This window comes from Podarcis gaigeae, assembly GCF_964106915.1.
Source record: "Podarcis gaigeae genome assembly, chromosome: 7".
Classification (NCBI taxonomy): Eukaryota; Metazoa; Chordata; class Lepidosauria; order Squamata; family Lacertidae; genus Podarcis; species Podarcis gaigeae.
The window spans coordinates 7609155-7625216 of NC_139683.1; the positions used below are offsets into that span (position 1 = coordinate 7609155).

The following is a 16062-nucleotide window of genomic DNA, read 5'->3' on the forward strand; positions in this document are numbered from 1 at the left end:
CAAACATAATATTATGACCAATATCTTGTGCCCATTTAATCATAGCTGATTTAACCGTTTCATCCTGAGTATTCCATTTTAACAGCAAGTTATACATTCTTGAAAGTATCTTAGTTTTGGGTTCTAACAGTTCTGTTTCCAATTTTGATTTTTCCACCTGGAAGCCAATTTTTTTGTCCAAATTGTAGGTCTCTCTTATTTGATAATAATGAAGCCAGTCTCACACTTTATCTTTTAATTTCTCAAAGCTCTGCAATTTCAATTTGTCTCCTTCTTGTTCCAATATTTCCCAATATTTCAGCCATTTGGCCTCCATATTGAGTTTTTTCAAAGCCTTTGCTTCCATTGGTGACAACCACCTTGGGGTTTTGTTTTCCAATAAGTCTTTATATCTTATCCAGACATTAAACAATGCTTTCCTGACAATATGGTCTTAAGGTTTCTTCCCCATGAGCAGTAAGGCAAAAGTCATTCCATTCCTCTATGGCTCCTCTGTTACAACTCAGTTCACATTCTCCTACATGTCCTCTTTCCTTGATGCTCCTGTCTGTCCAAAACTCGGTTGCCTGAAGTAATCACTTCTTCCACCATTCACATATTTGGATCCCCCTCCCTGTTTAATTCATGGGATTTCTAGACTTTCCCACCTGCAGCACCAATGCCTTAAACTTGATTTTAGTGCCTCCCCTCCCCCTTCTGCCCTTACTGATTTGTAAGTTAGTGGCCATTATCTCTTCCTCTCAAAATCTTCCAACCTCAACTGACTAAAGCCCTCCTACTTCAATAAAGAGCTCTGCTCATTCTCTGTTGATGAGGTCACAACATGGAACTCCCCACCCTTAAGTACCTATCCAGGAAGGAAGATTTTGCAAGGTTGCAGTACAGTAGTAGGTGGCACAGGAAACTTCTTCATGTTCCAGGGTTTTCATTTTTCAAGGTACCCCCCCCCCAAAAAAAAAGTGGAATTCAGAAGGCATATGGTGGCTTTGCAGGGATTGAACTAAATGTCTCTTCAGGTCCCTTCCACCTCTACATTTCTGTGATTCTATGATTCCAAGTCAAAATATTTTTTGCCATATTAGTGGAGTTTGTGCCAAATGCTTTCAGAACTGTCTTCAATCACAGGAAAAGACTGCAACCTCACCTGTATAAGCACAATCAAGACATGAATACTGAATACAAATTAAGTAGGCTACAAGAAATGCAACCTGAAGTTATGAACATTTGCTTAGTAGAATCTAGAATGTCATAGTATAAACTAGATAAAAGTGATGGTCTTTTGGGACCATCAGCACTTTGTTTCAACAGAGATCTCTGCTTCCTCTGTTGAGCTTTCCTCCTCCTTGAAAACATTCTGGAGTATGGCTTTCATGCTCTTCCTATGTCTGCCTCTCTTCTGTCTCCCAACCAGGAAATAGATCAAAGGGTTAACACTGCTGTTCAGGCAGGCAAATAAGTAGACATAAAATGAAGAAAAGAAAGAGGCTGAATCAAAAACATAAGGGCTGATGTAATAGGCATTCAGTGGAAACGAAAAAATGATGAAGAAAAGAAGAGCAAGCAAGATGGCTATTTGAGTTTTACCCCGCCTTCGCTGTTGCAATTTGAAGGAGACCTTGAGGCAGAGAATTAGAGTTGAGATAGTCATGAGAAGGAGGCAAAGGATGCCGTTCACAGCATACTGGTAATATTTCATGGTATAACTGTGCACATTTTCAGTCAGGCGGAGTGTGAAGGTAATTCCACAGAGAAGGCTAGAAAGTACCCATATTACGGAACACAAAGTGGTGGACAAATTTGCTGGTCGGCGGCATCGATGCCAAATTGGGAAGAGGACTGACACACACCTGTCAATGCTGATGGCTGTCAGTAGATATTGACCAGCACTGTACATTAATTGAAAGACATCTTGTAGAAAATCATACAGAGGTCCATAATAGTCTCCTGTTGCAAACAAAATCATTTCCATAAAAAAGTTAGCTGTGACTACACCCAAGTCCGCAACAGAGAGGTTCAGGATGTAAATGGTGAAAGAGTTCCTCTTAATGCAGAAGCTAAGCAGCCAGACAACAGTCCCATTCCCTAAAAGCCCCAAAATGCAAATTAAAATTGTGAGTATAGAAAATATATATATATATGGGTAAATATCCAAACTCCATTCTGGATAATCATAACTACTATTGTTGGAGAAGGAAGTTGCATTGTCTTCTTCATAATAGTCTTCTTTAGCACTGAAAGGAGACAGGGCCATTGGGCTGAGACTGGCCATTGTACTCAGTTGTTGCTGTTGCGCTTCTTCTTGTGTAGATATGTCTGCTGGGGGTGGAGAGGGTGGAATTAGTCTTTGTTAATGAATAAAGATGAAAGTAAAGCTTTTCAGCCTACTCTTCCTTGTCTTTGTGAGTTAATTCTTGAGTTAATATGATGAGTTAACTTTTAAGGTGAAATGGCTCATCTGTTTCATCTCCAGTTCAAGCTACCTCTACAATAATAAACCTAATGTCAGGGAGTGGCTGGATGAAGAGGAGTGGTGGAAGCCTCCTGCCCTATAGCCCCCCCCCCCCCCGGATACAGAAGATTACAAGGGTTGGGGTGGTTTTAGTCCACCTCTCAATCACCTGCCATCACAGGTGGTTCTCAGGTGTTTCAGAATTTACACAAGGGCCCTTTGCATGTATGGTTAGTTAAGCCCATTTTGGTCAAGCTCTACCTTTTCTTCCTCACAGAAACTAGGACCCTCGTACCTATGGGACCACCTCTCATGGTATTTCCCACAGAGGACCTTACGGTCTTCAGATAAGAACATCTTGGAGATCCCGGGCCACAGGGAGGTTAGGCTGGCCTCAACCAGAGATAGGGCTTTTTCAGCCATGGCCCTGATCTGGTGGAACACTCTGTCACAAGAGACTAGGGCCCTGTAGGAGTTGACATCTTTCCTCAGGGCCTTCAAGACAGCGCTATACCACCAGGCCTTTGGGCAAAGCACAATCTGACCTCCTCCTTCCTTCTGTAATCCTCACAGACCTCTAGCCCAATGGTTGCCATTAATTTGATTCTGAATTGATTTTAGAATGTTTTTTTAATTAATTAGCTGTGATTTTATGTAAAATGTGCTGTTTTTCCTGTTGTTAGCCACTCTGAGCCTGGCTTTGGCCAGGGAGGGTGGGGTATAAATAAAATGTTTTTGTTGTTGTTGTTGTTGTTGTTATGGAATAAATGCAGAAGGTTGACAGGCCATATTTGGCCCATCGCTTGGAGGTTCCCCACCCCTGGCTGATAGAGGTACAAAGATGTTTGGGTCATGCATTGGAGCCATCTCCACTTGCCAATGAACAACGGGGAGCTTGCTCCAAGGCTCCGGGTTGTTCCTTTGCAGTTTCACTGGCCAAATTAGGAACCTGGCTAGGACTAGATTTGTCCATGGGTTTGGAGATTCTCAGTGCTTGATTTAGTACAACATCAGGCTCAGCGCACTCCCTGTCCTACTGGAAAAGGCAAAACAGAAATGGGGAACACAGAACAAAATGAAAAAAGTGGTGAAACTGGTTTACTGAGATAAGCAAGAGATGGCTAAAGGTATTCATTTTATTGTAAAAAGTGGAAATAAGCAGGCAAGAATTTCTAACTTGAGCTTTTCACTTACCTGTGACAAACATTGGATCAGATATCATGATGGAGAGAGAAAAAACCAGCAGTAGATATTCTTGTGCTGCAATAAACAACCAGAAGATTTGCAGACATCAGTGCCACTCCCAAGTCTTGAGGAAACATTCAATGCATTTAAAAGCTCATGGCAAGGTGTACAGCAATGTGCCCGTTTGCCTTCATTTATGCTTAATCAGTTTGCCAGTGACGAGACAAAAACGATTCTCACTGGATTGCCAATACAATCATCTGCAAATTTAGGAGGAGATTATTTTTTGCAATACCCTAGAATACCACTCTTGCAAAAAGTTGGCTTGCAAGTAGTAGGGAAAAAATGACTCTGAATTGATCAGGTGAGATGCATTTATTGAATAGAATCATAAAAAGCTTCTAAATTTTCATGCTGAAACTGGAATTATGGATGTACGAAACTGGAAATTATGGGTGTACAAAAAAGCACTAAGAGCATGCAATATTATAGCAAATGTAAAAACCTAGGGTGGTATAGGTGAGTATAGGGTAGTATAGAAATTTTAATAATAATACTAATACTACTAATAATAATTTATAATGCCATATTATTATTTTTCTCACTCTCCTATAATACTAGAACTCAGGGCCATCTAGTTCATCTGAATGCTGGACAATTCAAGAGAGACAAACGAAAATACTTCTCTGAAAAGTAGATAGATAAACCGTGGAATCTGCTCCCAAAGTATATACTAATGGCCACCAACCTGGATGACTTTAAAAGAGGACTGAACACATCAATGGATGATAAATTTATATTCTGCCTCCTGTGTGTGGGGCAGTATGCCTCTAAAGTCCAGTTGCTGAAAATCAGAACTGGGGGGAAAGCTGTTGTGCTCAGGTCCTGCTTGTAAGCTTCCCATAAACATCTGTTTGACCACTGTGAGAAAAGGTTGCCGGGATGGATGGTCCTTTTGCCTTCTCCAGCTGTTCCCTTCTTATGATGTGTCCTGATAGCATCAACAGAGAAGGCAACATGAAGGATGGGGCTTTATTTTGCATTCTTTTCTTCACTTGGTTTTGCATCAGTTATGTTTTTTCCTCTGGCACAACATGAAAACAAGCCCTACATTTTTCTCCAACTCCAGTGCTGAAACTTAGTTCACCATCTGGTCATCTCCTGACTTGGCTACACCGACTTTTTCTGCTCTGGACGGATCTCTTCATTCACTCCTCTGTCCTCTTATTGATTCAAAATTCTGTTTCCAAATCATTCACCTCTGCTAAAAGTAGTTAGTAGTATCCTGTGTCAGCCATTCAGCTGTTGAGGCTACAACAGTCTGGCATGTGGGGTTATAGCCCAAAACATCTGGAAGCAACCACACTTGTTTTTCCTTTCTTATGTCCCTGATGACAAAAGAAAAGCTTTTCTGGAGCAGAACAGAGGTAGATCTAGTTACAGTTAGGTAGCCGTGTTGGTCTGCCATAGTCAAAACAAAAAATTCCTTCCAGTAGCACCTTAAAGACCAACTAAGTTAGTTCTAGGTATGAGCTTTCGTGTGCATGCACACTTCTTCAGATACCCTTCCATTTCATGCGGCTCAATGTGGTGCCTTCCATAGTTCCAGTTACAGATAGGTAGCCGTGTTGGTCTGCCATAGTCAAAACAAAAAATTCCTTCCAGTAGCACCTTAAAGACCAACTAAGTTAGTTCTAGGTATGAGCTTTCGTGTGCATGCACACTTCTTCAGATATGCACACTTCTTCAGAGGTAGATCTAGTCCATCATTCTGTTTCTGCTTTCTAAAGGAAGCCACTAAACCAGATATGTTCCTTCACCACCATCGTCAAATTCACTCAGTGAGACTTTGCAACAGACAGATGGAATTCTAGCAGTGCAAGACTCTGCAAAGATCACATCCAGTTAAGTATGCAATGCTGGACTTTGAATCCTTGCTATTCCACAGACTGGGCAGAGGCAAACATCTGCACTGGCAAAGACCAACTCATGTTTAGAGGCACAATCTAAGTGTCATTAAAAGCAAACTTTGATGCCAGATTGAAGAGTCCTTCTAGACGGAAGCAGGATTGCCTTGCCCACAAGGCAAGCTGAGGAGACCACCTCAGGTGGCAGGATCCAGGGAGGGAGGTCGATACTTCCTTTGAGTAACATGGTAGTTAGGAAGTTTGTGTAATTTATGCGAAATGTAATTTTGGAAAACTCAATAAAAATAATCATGTTTAAAAAAAGAAATCATAAATAAATAGATAAATTAATACATAAAGTGATGTTGGTGGTGTCAGAGTTCTGTTTGCTGAAATTAAAGTGGAGATTACACTCTAATTGTCTCAGTTTTGCAGAAAGAAATTACTGGGAAAAGTTAGTTTGCAAGTGGTAGGGAAGGGAGAACCAGCTAATGGCTCTGTGACTTAATCAAGTGAAATTCATTTATTGATTAAAATCATACCATGCTTCTATAGTTCCATCCTCAATCTGGTTAACGGAATCAAAACGGATGTACAAAAAAGAGTACAAAATACTGGGAATGTTTCATCTGTGCCTTTTGGGGGTTTTACCATGGTCATCCTTCTGTAAAGTTTATACCTGTAGTCAACCATGTCCCACTGGTTTTCTGAATTCCAACAGGCTTCTTTTATGGTCACTATGTGAATGCCATCTGGACATAATGCGGCAAGTAGGTAGGACAGTCACATGTGGTCTTCCGTATCAGTAATGGCCAGAGCACATTACAGACAACTACATGAGATGTACAAGGAAGATAATAAGAAAGGGTTTAGTTACACAACTTCTAGATTTCAAAAGGAAGTTATAGAAGAAGAAGTGAAGCTGCTAAAGAAAGCATATAGTATTTTGATAGAATGGGAAACAAAAGATGAGGAGGTGAAATCGGTTATGATCAAATGGCCACAGGATATAGGACATAATATACAATTTGAGGACTGGGAAAAATTGTGGAAGGTAAATTTGAAATTTACAGATTGTCCTCTCTTGAAAGAAAATTATATGAAAATGATGTATAGATGGTATATTACACCAGTGCAGATCGTAAAAATGTATAAAACAGGGTCAAATACGTTGGAAATGTAAAGAAAAAGAAGGGACTTTTTATCATATATGGTGGGAATGTAGAGAATTTAAAAAAAAAATGGGAAATGATATACAATGAATTGAAAAAAAAAGTTTAAAATGACATTTGTAAAGAAACCAGAAGCATTTTTGTTAGGGATTGTAGGAAAAGACCTGCCAATAAAGACAAAGAATTTATTTATGTATGCTACAACAGCAGCAAGAGTCTTGATAGTACAAGGATGGAAGAATGAGGAAATCCCAACGAAAGAACAGTGGCAAGAAAAATTGATGAGATATGCAGAGTTGGCTAAACTGACATGTAAATTGCAGGACAAGGACAACTGTGGCTTTAAGGAAGAATGGGAGCTTTTTTACAAATTATTTAAAAAGACAACAAAATGAACTGGACTCCTTGGCAGGTATTGAATAAACATACACAAATTTATTGGTTGATAACATGTTAGACAGATAATGTAAGGATATGTAAAATTTTATAACGTTCAGAGAATAATATGTGCCGAGAAATCAGAGAGAGGAGCTGAGGTAGGACTTTGGTGGGGGAGCGAAGGGAGGGGGAAGGGGGGAAATAATGTATGCAATTATATGGTTTGATAATTTACTATGTTGAAATGGCTGATAAAAATAATTTTAAAAAAGAAAAAAAGAAACAAGAGGTGCAGCTACACTAGTTGGGCATATGCGGCTGACTGACATCAATCAAGGAACTTCTCAATTTTCTTTTGATTTAGGAGCAGAGGAAGATCTTTGGAGGAAGGGTTCCTGAGGGACATTAAACTGGATGAACTTATTTAATTGAAGATATGACGATGTGTCATATTAGTCCTCTTCCCATAAAAGACCATGCATATAAGTGCATAAGAAGGGGCAGGATTGTAAAAGCAGATCTTTACGGTGACTGCACGTTCAGCTGAATTTGTACATAGAGTCAGGCACATTTATAATTATGCACAGCTATGGCTCTGCCAGGAACTCTGCCATTTCATGTTTCCCTAATGACATGGATGGATATATGCGTAACCCAATACTTTGGATGCTATTTGATGAAGCCATACTCTGAATTGACCCACTGACATCAAGGCACTTGGTTGTGACTTATTTAAATTGATTGATATTGACTTAGTTAGGAAGTTGGCTTACACCAATTCAGATCATTTGTTGAGCTAGTTTAGTAATACCTACTGAGCTAGGGAAAGCATCCTCAAAAGACTGGTAATAGATCCTCACATTTCAGACAGTGTCCTTCCCAGCCCTACCTGACAGAGACTGAATCTGGACTCTTCTGCATGCAAACAACTCAGCCTCAGATTTTGGATACAAAATCCACACTTCCATCTGAACTGTGATTTCTATGCAAGGATATGAGAGGTGATTCTTTTGTGCCATTGCTTATTCCCATGAAAACCTGCTACAGTGGTACCTTGGGTTAAGTACTTAATTCGTTCTGGAGGTCTGTTCTTAACCTGAAACTGTTCTTAACCTGAAGCACCACTTTAGCTAATGGGGCCTCCTGTTGCCGCCGCACTGCCGGAGCCCCGAATTTCTGTTCTTATCCTGAAGCAAAGTTCTTAACCTGAAGCACTATTTCTGGGTTAGCAGAGTCTGTAACCTGAAGTGTATGTAACCTGAAGTGTATGTAACCCGAGGTACCACTGTATTTGCTGTTGACTGGGGACAAACATCAGTAGGGTATTGGAAGGGACATTCAAAGCCTTAGTGTTGGACCTGAAGCTACTAAGTCTATCAGGCACTGAGATCTCCAGAACTCATTCTTTCCTAGCCTGTCACTTGGAATCCCTACAACTCCTGCCACCCCTGCAAATTAAATATGTTCACATACCTGTGAGAATCTGTGGCTCAGATATCATGAGCAGCAGGAAGCAGGAGTAAGAGCGTTCTGTGGTGGGGAAAGTAGGCAATCGAAGGATTTGCAGGAATCAATGCAGTGCCCAAGTCGCAAGAAAAACTTGTAAGACTGATCCAGCTGACTTCAAGATGTCCTGTAAATTATCCTCTCCTCTTCATCTGCGCATAATCGGTTTGCCAACATCTTGTGACAAGAAGAAACTGTTTCTTTACTGGTGATCAAGATAGCCGTCAGTGAAATTAGGAGGAGTTTGTTGCTGCCTTAAGTCTCACTGTTGTAGAAAGTACTCTTGAAAAAAAGTGGTTTCTTAGTCAATGGGAAGAGGGAAGCAGTTAACAACTCTGTGACTGGATTGAGTGATATTCATTTATTTATTAATAGCATAGTATGCTTCTATCTAGGATGCAGGTGGCACTGTGGGTTAAACCACAGAGCCTAGACTTGCCAATCAGAAGGTTGGTGGTTAGAATCCCTGCGACGGGGTGAGCTGCCATTGTTCGGTCCCTGCTCCTGCCAACCTAGCAGTTTGAAAGCACATCAAAGTTCTAGTAGATAAATAGGTACCGCTTCAGCCGGAAGGTAAACGGTGTTTCCGTGTGCTGCTCTGGTTTGCCAGAAGTGGCTTAGTCATGCTGGCCACTTGACCTGGAAGCTGTACGCCGGCTCCCTTGGCCAATAAAGAGAGATGAGCACCGGCCACGACTGGACCTAACGGTCAGGGGTCCCTTTACCTTTACCTTATGCTTCAGTCTTTCCATGCTCAATTTGGTTAACATAATAATGTATATACCAAAAAGTACAAAAACACAGGGAATATTGCAGTCAGTGGATACAGTAACATAAGAGCCATGAAACGTTTCTTCTGGAAAGTGGCGATTTCCTGTAGATTTTCCCCACTGCCACATGTCACCCCCTGCTAACGACTCAAAACTCTGCCATTTCTTAAAACCTCCACTTTCCTCATATCAGATTCCCCAAAGGATGCAGCATCCTCAAATATACCATTGCTTGAAGGTATTTAACTCAAACTGCTGCTTTATTTGAAATTGCCACTTTCCCCCCTCTCAGTTCCCTCCATCACTGCTTTACTCAAATGTCTGCTGTTGTTTTAAGTCACCATATCCACTTGAAAAGTGCCCATTCTTTTGTTGGTATCTCTTCTTGTTTCCATCTTTGGGCTAATAATATTCTTGCTGCAGTTGTTGCATATAAAAACAATGTTTTATCTTGCTTATGTATTTCTCTACCTACAATACCTATTAAGAAGGCTTCTGGTTTTTTCATTTTGTTTTTTTAAATGTATATTTCAACATTTTTAAAAGTTCATTATATATCATTTCCCCGAAAGCCTTCACCTCCTTACCCACCCACCACATGATAAAAGGTACCATCTTTTTCTTTACATTTCCAACATTGGTTATTTGTTCCATACATTTTTTCTAGTTTCACTGGCGTTAAATACCATCTATACAGTGGTACCTCAGGTTAAGTACTTAATTCGTTCCGGAGGTACGTTCTTAACCTGAAACTGTTCTGAACCTGAAGCACCACTTTAGCTAATGGGGCCTCCTGCTGCCGCCACGCTGCCAGAGCATGATTTCTGTTCTCATCCTGAAGCAAAGTTCTTAACCTGGGGTACTATTTCTGGGTTAGCGGAGTCTGTAACCTGAAGCGTATGTAACCTGAAGCATATGTAACCCGAGGTACCACTGTACATAATTTTCATTACATTTTATTTCAGCAAACTGCATTCAGTAAAATTTATTTCATCTTTTCACAATCTTTCCCAATCTTCTAAAAATATGTTATGCCCAGTATCTTTGCCCCAATGTCTCATTACAGATTTAGCTTCTTCATCGTTTGTATGCCATTCCAAAAGTAACTTTTACATTTTTGACAACATTTTTACTTTATTACTTAGAAATTCCAATTCAGATGTAGATCTTATATATTCACATCCATTTTTCTTGTTGTCCTCTTTAAGCACTTCATTTATTTGACGATAATGCAGCCGATCATTTACCAGGTTTTTTTATTTCCTCATAAGGTTTTAGTTTCTACTGGTTATCCATCTCCATCACCAAATCTCCATAGGTGGCCCATTCCCCCCATATTTAACTTTTTTATAGTTGTTGTCTCTAATGGCAACAGCCACCATGGTGTTTTACATTCTATTAAGTCTTATATCTATTCAACACATCATATATTGATTTTCGAATTATGTGGTTCAGAAAATCTTTATGGACTTTTACCTTCTCATACCATTAATATGTGTGCCACCCAAATCTATTATCAAATCCTTCCAGATCTAATAGATCTGTATTTTTTTTAACAATATCCAATCCCTTAAGCAACAAAGGTAAGAAGCTTCGTAATACACTTTCAAATCTGGTAGGGAGAAACCTCCTCTTTCTTTGGTATCTATAATTAATTTAAATTTTATTCTTGGTTTCTTTCCTTGCCAGATAAATGTAATTAATTTTTGCCACTCTTTAAAAATCACAAACACCTTTTATAATCTCCTATGTCTTCCAACAGGGAAATAAATCAAAGGGTTAGCACAGCTGTTCAGGCACTCACAAAAGTTTTCATAATATAGGATCTAGGGAGGTTCTGTACTGAAATAAAAAATGCTGATGCATAAGGGATTCAATGTGTGTGTAGAGGTTCCCTTCTGCCAGCCAAATTGACTTTCCCACCCCAGCCTACATATTTTCCCAGCAGCTCCAACCTCAAGCTCAGGGCTCCCTGAATACATTAAATGCTCTTCCCATGAATGGACCCAGGCTTCCTCCAAAGTCGTATACTATCTAGATTTATAAAATAATAAGAATAATAAGAAGTTCATCAAGTCCATCCATCTGTTCAAGACTGAAATTCTATGCACAATCTGAAGTTAATAGCCAGCATTGAGCACAAGTTTGTAAATTGGGAACTAGATTGTGTCATTGGAATCACAATGATAAAGACATATTTTGGAAATATTTTTGAGCCATCATAACTAAGTTTCCAAAGACATCTCCATTGGCTCTGTAGGGTTTTCATCCTCTTTGAAAACATTCTGGAATGTGGCTTTCATGCTCTGCGTACACCTGCCTCTCTTCTGTCTTCCAACCAGGAAATAAATCAGAGGGTTAATACAGCTATTCACACAGGTGAGTATGGGGGCATATTCTAAGAAAGAAGGAGGTTCTGAATCAAGAAAATAAACAGTGATGAAAACGGCACTGAGTGGAAAAGAAAAAATGATGAAGAAGAAGAGAGCAAGCAGGACAATAATTAGAAGTTTTCCCCTCCTCCTCTGGTGTGATTTAAAGCAGACCCTGACAAAAAGGATCAGAGTGGAGACAGTCATGAGTGGGAGGCAGAGGAAGCCACTCACAATAAGATGAATGCCCAGTATGTTATAAACATTGAAATCAGCCAGAAGGAGAGTGAAGTCAATTGCAGGGAAAATAGAAGAAAGTACCCATATTGAGGCACAAACTGCGGTGGACATATTTGGTGGTCGATGGCATCGATGCCAAAGTGGGAAAAGGACAGCCACACACCTATCAATGCTGATGGCTGTCAGCAGAAATTGACCCGTGCCGTAGAATAGGAACATGAGAATAAGAATGTATACTAGAAGGTGTTTGAGGACAGATATTTCTAACAGGGACAATATATACAAAATAAGATTAACTGTGAGTAAACCAAAGTCAGCTATAGAGAGGTTCAGGATGTAAGTGGTGAAAGGAGTCCTCTTAATGCAGAATCCAAGCAGCCAGATGACAGTCCCATTCCACCAAATTCCCAAAATGCTGATTAAAAAGCAAATATATAGATACATATACTCTCCTAATGTCAATCCTGAATTATTATTAGTGAAGCTATTGTTAGAGAGAACAGTTCCATTGTCCATTCCGTAATATTCCTCTCCAGCATTCAAAGGGGACAGTGATGGGAGGCTGTAATTGATCATCGTGATCAGTCTTTGCTTTTCTTCTTTGTCTGGTGTTTTCCTGCTGGAAGAATTTAGAGAATGGTAGAATTAGTCTTTACTAACGAAAATAAGCAAAGACAAAGCTAAAGCTTTGGAGATTAGTAGTTATTTTGGAGTGGGTGGTTAAGGTGAAATGACTTGCTCTTTAATTGCCAGGTAAAGGTGCCAGTTGGGCTTGCAGCTACCTGAATATATTTGGGGTTTCAGAGAGTCTCTTTGATAGGGTTCCCATATTCCCCAAAGTAAAAAATGCTTCCCAGGGCAAGGAACATAGCTCTGTGGTGCAACATCTGCCTCCTGTGCAGAAGGGTTCCATCCCTGGCATCAACCATTAGGGCAGACCCTTATATGAACCCTTGAGAAGTGCTGTCAGCTAGAGTCACACAACCATAGAATCTTAGAGTTGGAAGGGACCCAAGGTTTATCTAGTCCAACCCCCTGCAATGAAACAATGTAAAGCCATACTGGGCAAGTTGGAAATAGCCAATGTGGCATTGTGATTCCAATTTTGGAGTAAGATCTGGGAGACAAGCGTTCAAATTCCCACACAGACATAAAACTCACTGGATAACCTCAAACCAGAGTTCCTCAGCCTGACCTACCTCACAGGTTTGTTGTGAGGATAAACAGAGGAGCAAGACGAACTGTGTATATCACCCTGAACGCCTTGGAGGAAAGCTGGGTATAAATAAATAAATGGACTAAATTTTAGGAGGCAGCTTCCTATACTTTTCTGTTCCTTAAAACTCATACAGAACCTTTCACAGCTGAGTTATCTTTTAATTTTTTAACCCCAGGGATCGAAGGTGTGCTTGTCAATCATCATCATTACCAATGCTTAATTCTGCCACACCAATAACTCGTCTTTTTGCTCCTGCAAGTGAAGAATTTCTAACTTGAGCTTTTCGCTTACCTGTGACTAACGTTGGATCAGATAATGTGATAGAGAGAGAACCAGAAGAAAATAATCCTGTGCAGACACCAATGCAACTCCCAAGTCTTGAGGAAACATTCAATGCATTTAAGAGCTCATGACAAGATGTGCTGGATTGTCCCTGCTTGCCTTCATTTACGCTTAATCAGTTTGCCAGTGTCATGTGACAGGAGAAAAACAATTGTCACTGGGTTGTCAATGTAGTCTTTAGGGGATTGTGATCATGCACACTAACAGCTCCATTTGTAAAATATACAAAAGTGCTTTGAAAGGCTCCATTACAATTCAAAAGCCTCCAAGTAAGTTTTAAGCACTGAGAAGCACTTTGCTCCCAACGCAGGAGATTTCCAATACACCCAGGAAAAGAAAGCCCAGCTAATGCGCTGGAAAGAGCAGGATGATGTTACAGTAGGAATACAGAACATTTTCCCAGCAAGAGGACCTCATTTTTTATGGGAAACCTCATAGAAGGAAATACATATAGCCAATCTACTCCCACTTGTAAGCAGAGAGTTCTGTTTGGATAAAAGTAGGAAGCTTGGAATCTCTGAAGCCTCTTTGCTCCCAGATGCAAGCTACAAAAATTCTATGCATGGCAGGAGAGAGCGCAGGAAGGTAAGGAAGGCCCTTCTCATGGCAGAATTGGGGTGAATGGGAAGGATGAAGGCAGAAAAAGGGGCAGCAAGGGTTTGTGAGTACATTTGCTCCTCTGCTTCAGGCAGCAAAATGTCGTGCACCAGCACTAACACAACACATCATTTCTTTTAGTTTTTTCTCCTTCTCTTTGGTGTCCTCACATATTTCTTTTCCTTCATGCTCCTCCTCAAAGGAGACCTTTATGGTGATGCTTCTGGATTCCTTTGTCTTCATCTCTCCTTCAGTCTGTGTTGGTATCCAGCCCAACCATGTTGTTGTTGTTGTTGTTGTTGTTGTTGTTGTTGTTTAGTCGTTTAGTCGTGTCCGACTCTTCGTGACCCCATGGACCAGAGCATGCAAGCCCAACCATACAGACATCAAATCTCAAGCCATGCATACATTCAAAACTCTGAATAAATATAGAAAACTGCCTTGTACAAGGCAAGACTGTTATTCTACCTAGCTCAGATTGCTGACACTGACCAGCAGGGATATAGGCAGGAATCATTCCCTACCTGGAGCTGCCACTGAGTGAATCCAGGACTTTCTGCATGCTAAGCCAAAGCTCTGCAGATAAGCAAGAGGCCTCAAAACACCTGCAAGCATAAAGTGCATATGTCTCTGGAGACATTGATAAGTGTTTACTTTTCTTCATCTTTTTGAGTGTGTGTGTGTGTGTGTGTGTGTGTGTGTTAGTTATAGGTTCATTTCCTGAACACACACAGGGGATTGATGAAGTATCTAGACAGAGAAAAAGTAACCTGCTCATGACTTATTGGAACACCAACTAGCAGATATGAACATTTTAACAGGATTTGAAATAGCCCTACCCGGCAGAGACTGAATCTGGAATCTTCTGCATGCAAACCAATCAGCATCAGATTTTGGATACAAAACTCTATGTATAACTCTCTAACATACCTTGAACTGTGATTTCTATGCAAGGATATGAGAGGTTATTATTTTGTTCCATTGCTTTTCCCCATGAAAACCTGCTGTTTACTGTTGATTTGGGCCAAACATCAGAAGGGTCTTTGAGGGAGGGACATTCAAAATCTTAGTGCTAGACCTTAAGCTACTAAGGCACTGAGATCTCCAGAACTCATTCTTTCCTAGCCTGCCACTTGGGATCCCTATAACTCTGTTCCTGTCAGTGTGTAAAATGCTTGCTAATTATCCCACAGAGCAACGGCTCTCCTGCTACCCTTGAAGATCAAATATGTTCACATACCTGTGAGAATCTGTGGCTCAGATATCATGAGCGGCAGGAAGCAGGAGTAAGAGTGGCCTGTGCTGGGGAAAGTAGGCAATCGAAGGATTTGCAGGAATCAATGCAATGCCCAAGTCACAAGGAAAACTTGTAAGTCTGATGAAGCTGAATTCAAAATGTCCTGTAAATTATCCTCTCCTCTTCATCTGCGCTTAATCAGTTTGCCAACATCTTGTGACAAGAAGAAAGTGTTTCTTTACTGGTGATCTAGATAACCGTCAGCAAAATTAGGAGGAGGTTGTTGCTGTCTTAAGTCTCACTGTTGTAGAAAGTACTCTTGAGAAAAGTTGATTTCCTGGTCATCGGGAAGCGGGAAGCAGCTAACATCTCTGTGACTTAACAAAATAAAAAAATTCCTTCCAGTAGCACCTCAAGTCATCTCTGTGACTTGATTGAGTGATATTCATTTATTGATTAATAGCATAGTATGCTTCTATCTTGGTTAACATAGTAATGTATATACAAAAAAGTACAAAAATCACAGGGAATATTTCAGCCAATGGATACAGTAAGATAAGAGCCATGAGACGTTTCTTCTGAAAAGTGGCAATTTCCTGTAGACTGTCCCCCACTTCCACATGTCACCCCCTTCTAGCTACTCAAAACTCTGCCATTTTTGAAAACCTCCACTTTCCTCATATCAGAT

At 40.4% G+C, this 16062-nt stretch overlaps 2 protein-coding genes across 3 annotated transcripts; both read right to left on the reverse strand.

Moving 5' to 3' along the window:
* Positions 1-1021: 1021 nt before the first annotated feature.
* On the reverse strand, positions 1022-8704 carry LOC310849212 (mas-related G-protein coupled receptor member H-like). 2 transcript variants are annotated; one of them, XM_083749326.1, is made up of 3 exons: positions 8565-8704; positions 3644-3709; positions 1022-2316 (listed from the first exon to the last, which is right to left on the reverse strand). In XM_083749326.1, exons 1-3 carry the CDS (start codon positions 8590-8592, stop codon positions 1289-1291), a joined length of 1122 nt encoding a protein of 373 aa, XP_083605452.1. In that variant the 5' UTR covers positions 8593-8704; the 3' UTR covers positions 1022-1288. The 2 variants fall into 2 exon arrangements, with proteins under 2 accessions (XP_083605452.1, XP_083605453.1); XM_083749327.1 differs by lacking the exon at positions 3644-3709.
* Positions 8705-11592: 2888 nt separating this feature from the next.
* On the reverse strand, positions 11593-12555 carry LOC310849239 (mas-related G-protein coupled receptor member H-like; the record flags this gene model as incomplete). The annotated part of the gene is made up of 1 exon (XM_083749388.1): positions 11593-12555. One exon carries the CDS (start codon positions 12553-12555, stop codon positions 11593-11595), a length of 963 nt encoding a protein of 320 aa, XP_083605514.1.
* Between the last annotated feature and the right edge of the window lie 3507 nt (positions 12556-16062).

Coding starts and splice junctions, on each gene's coding strand:
- LOC310849212 (XM_083749326.1), bottom strand. CDS start 8,592: ATGATATCTGAGCCACAGATTCTCACAG. Junction 3,710..8,564: donor TGAGCCACAGATTCTCACAG/GTATGTGAACAT, acceptor TGTTTATTGCAG/CACAAGAATATCTACTGCTG. Junction 2,317..3,643: donor TGATCCAATGTTTGTCACAG/GTAAGTGAAAAG, acceptor CTCCACCCCCAG/CAGACATATCTACACAAGAA.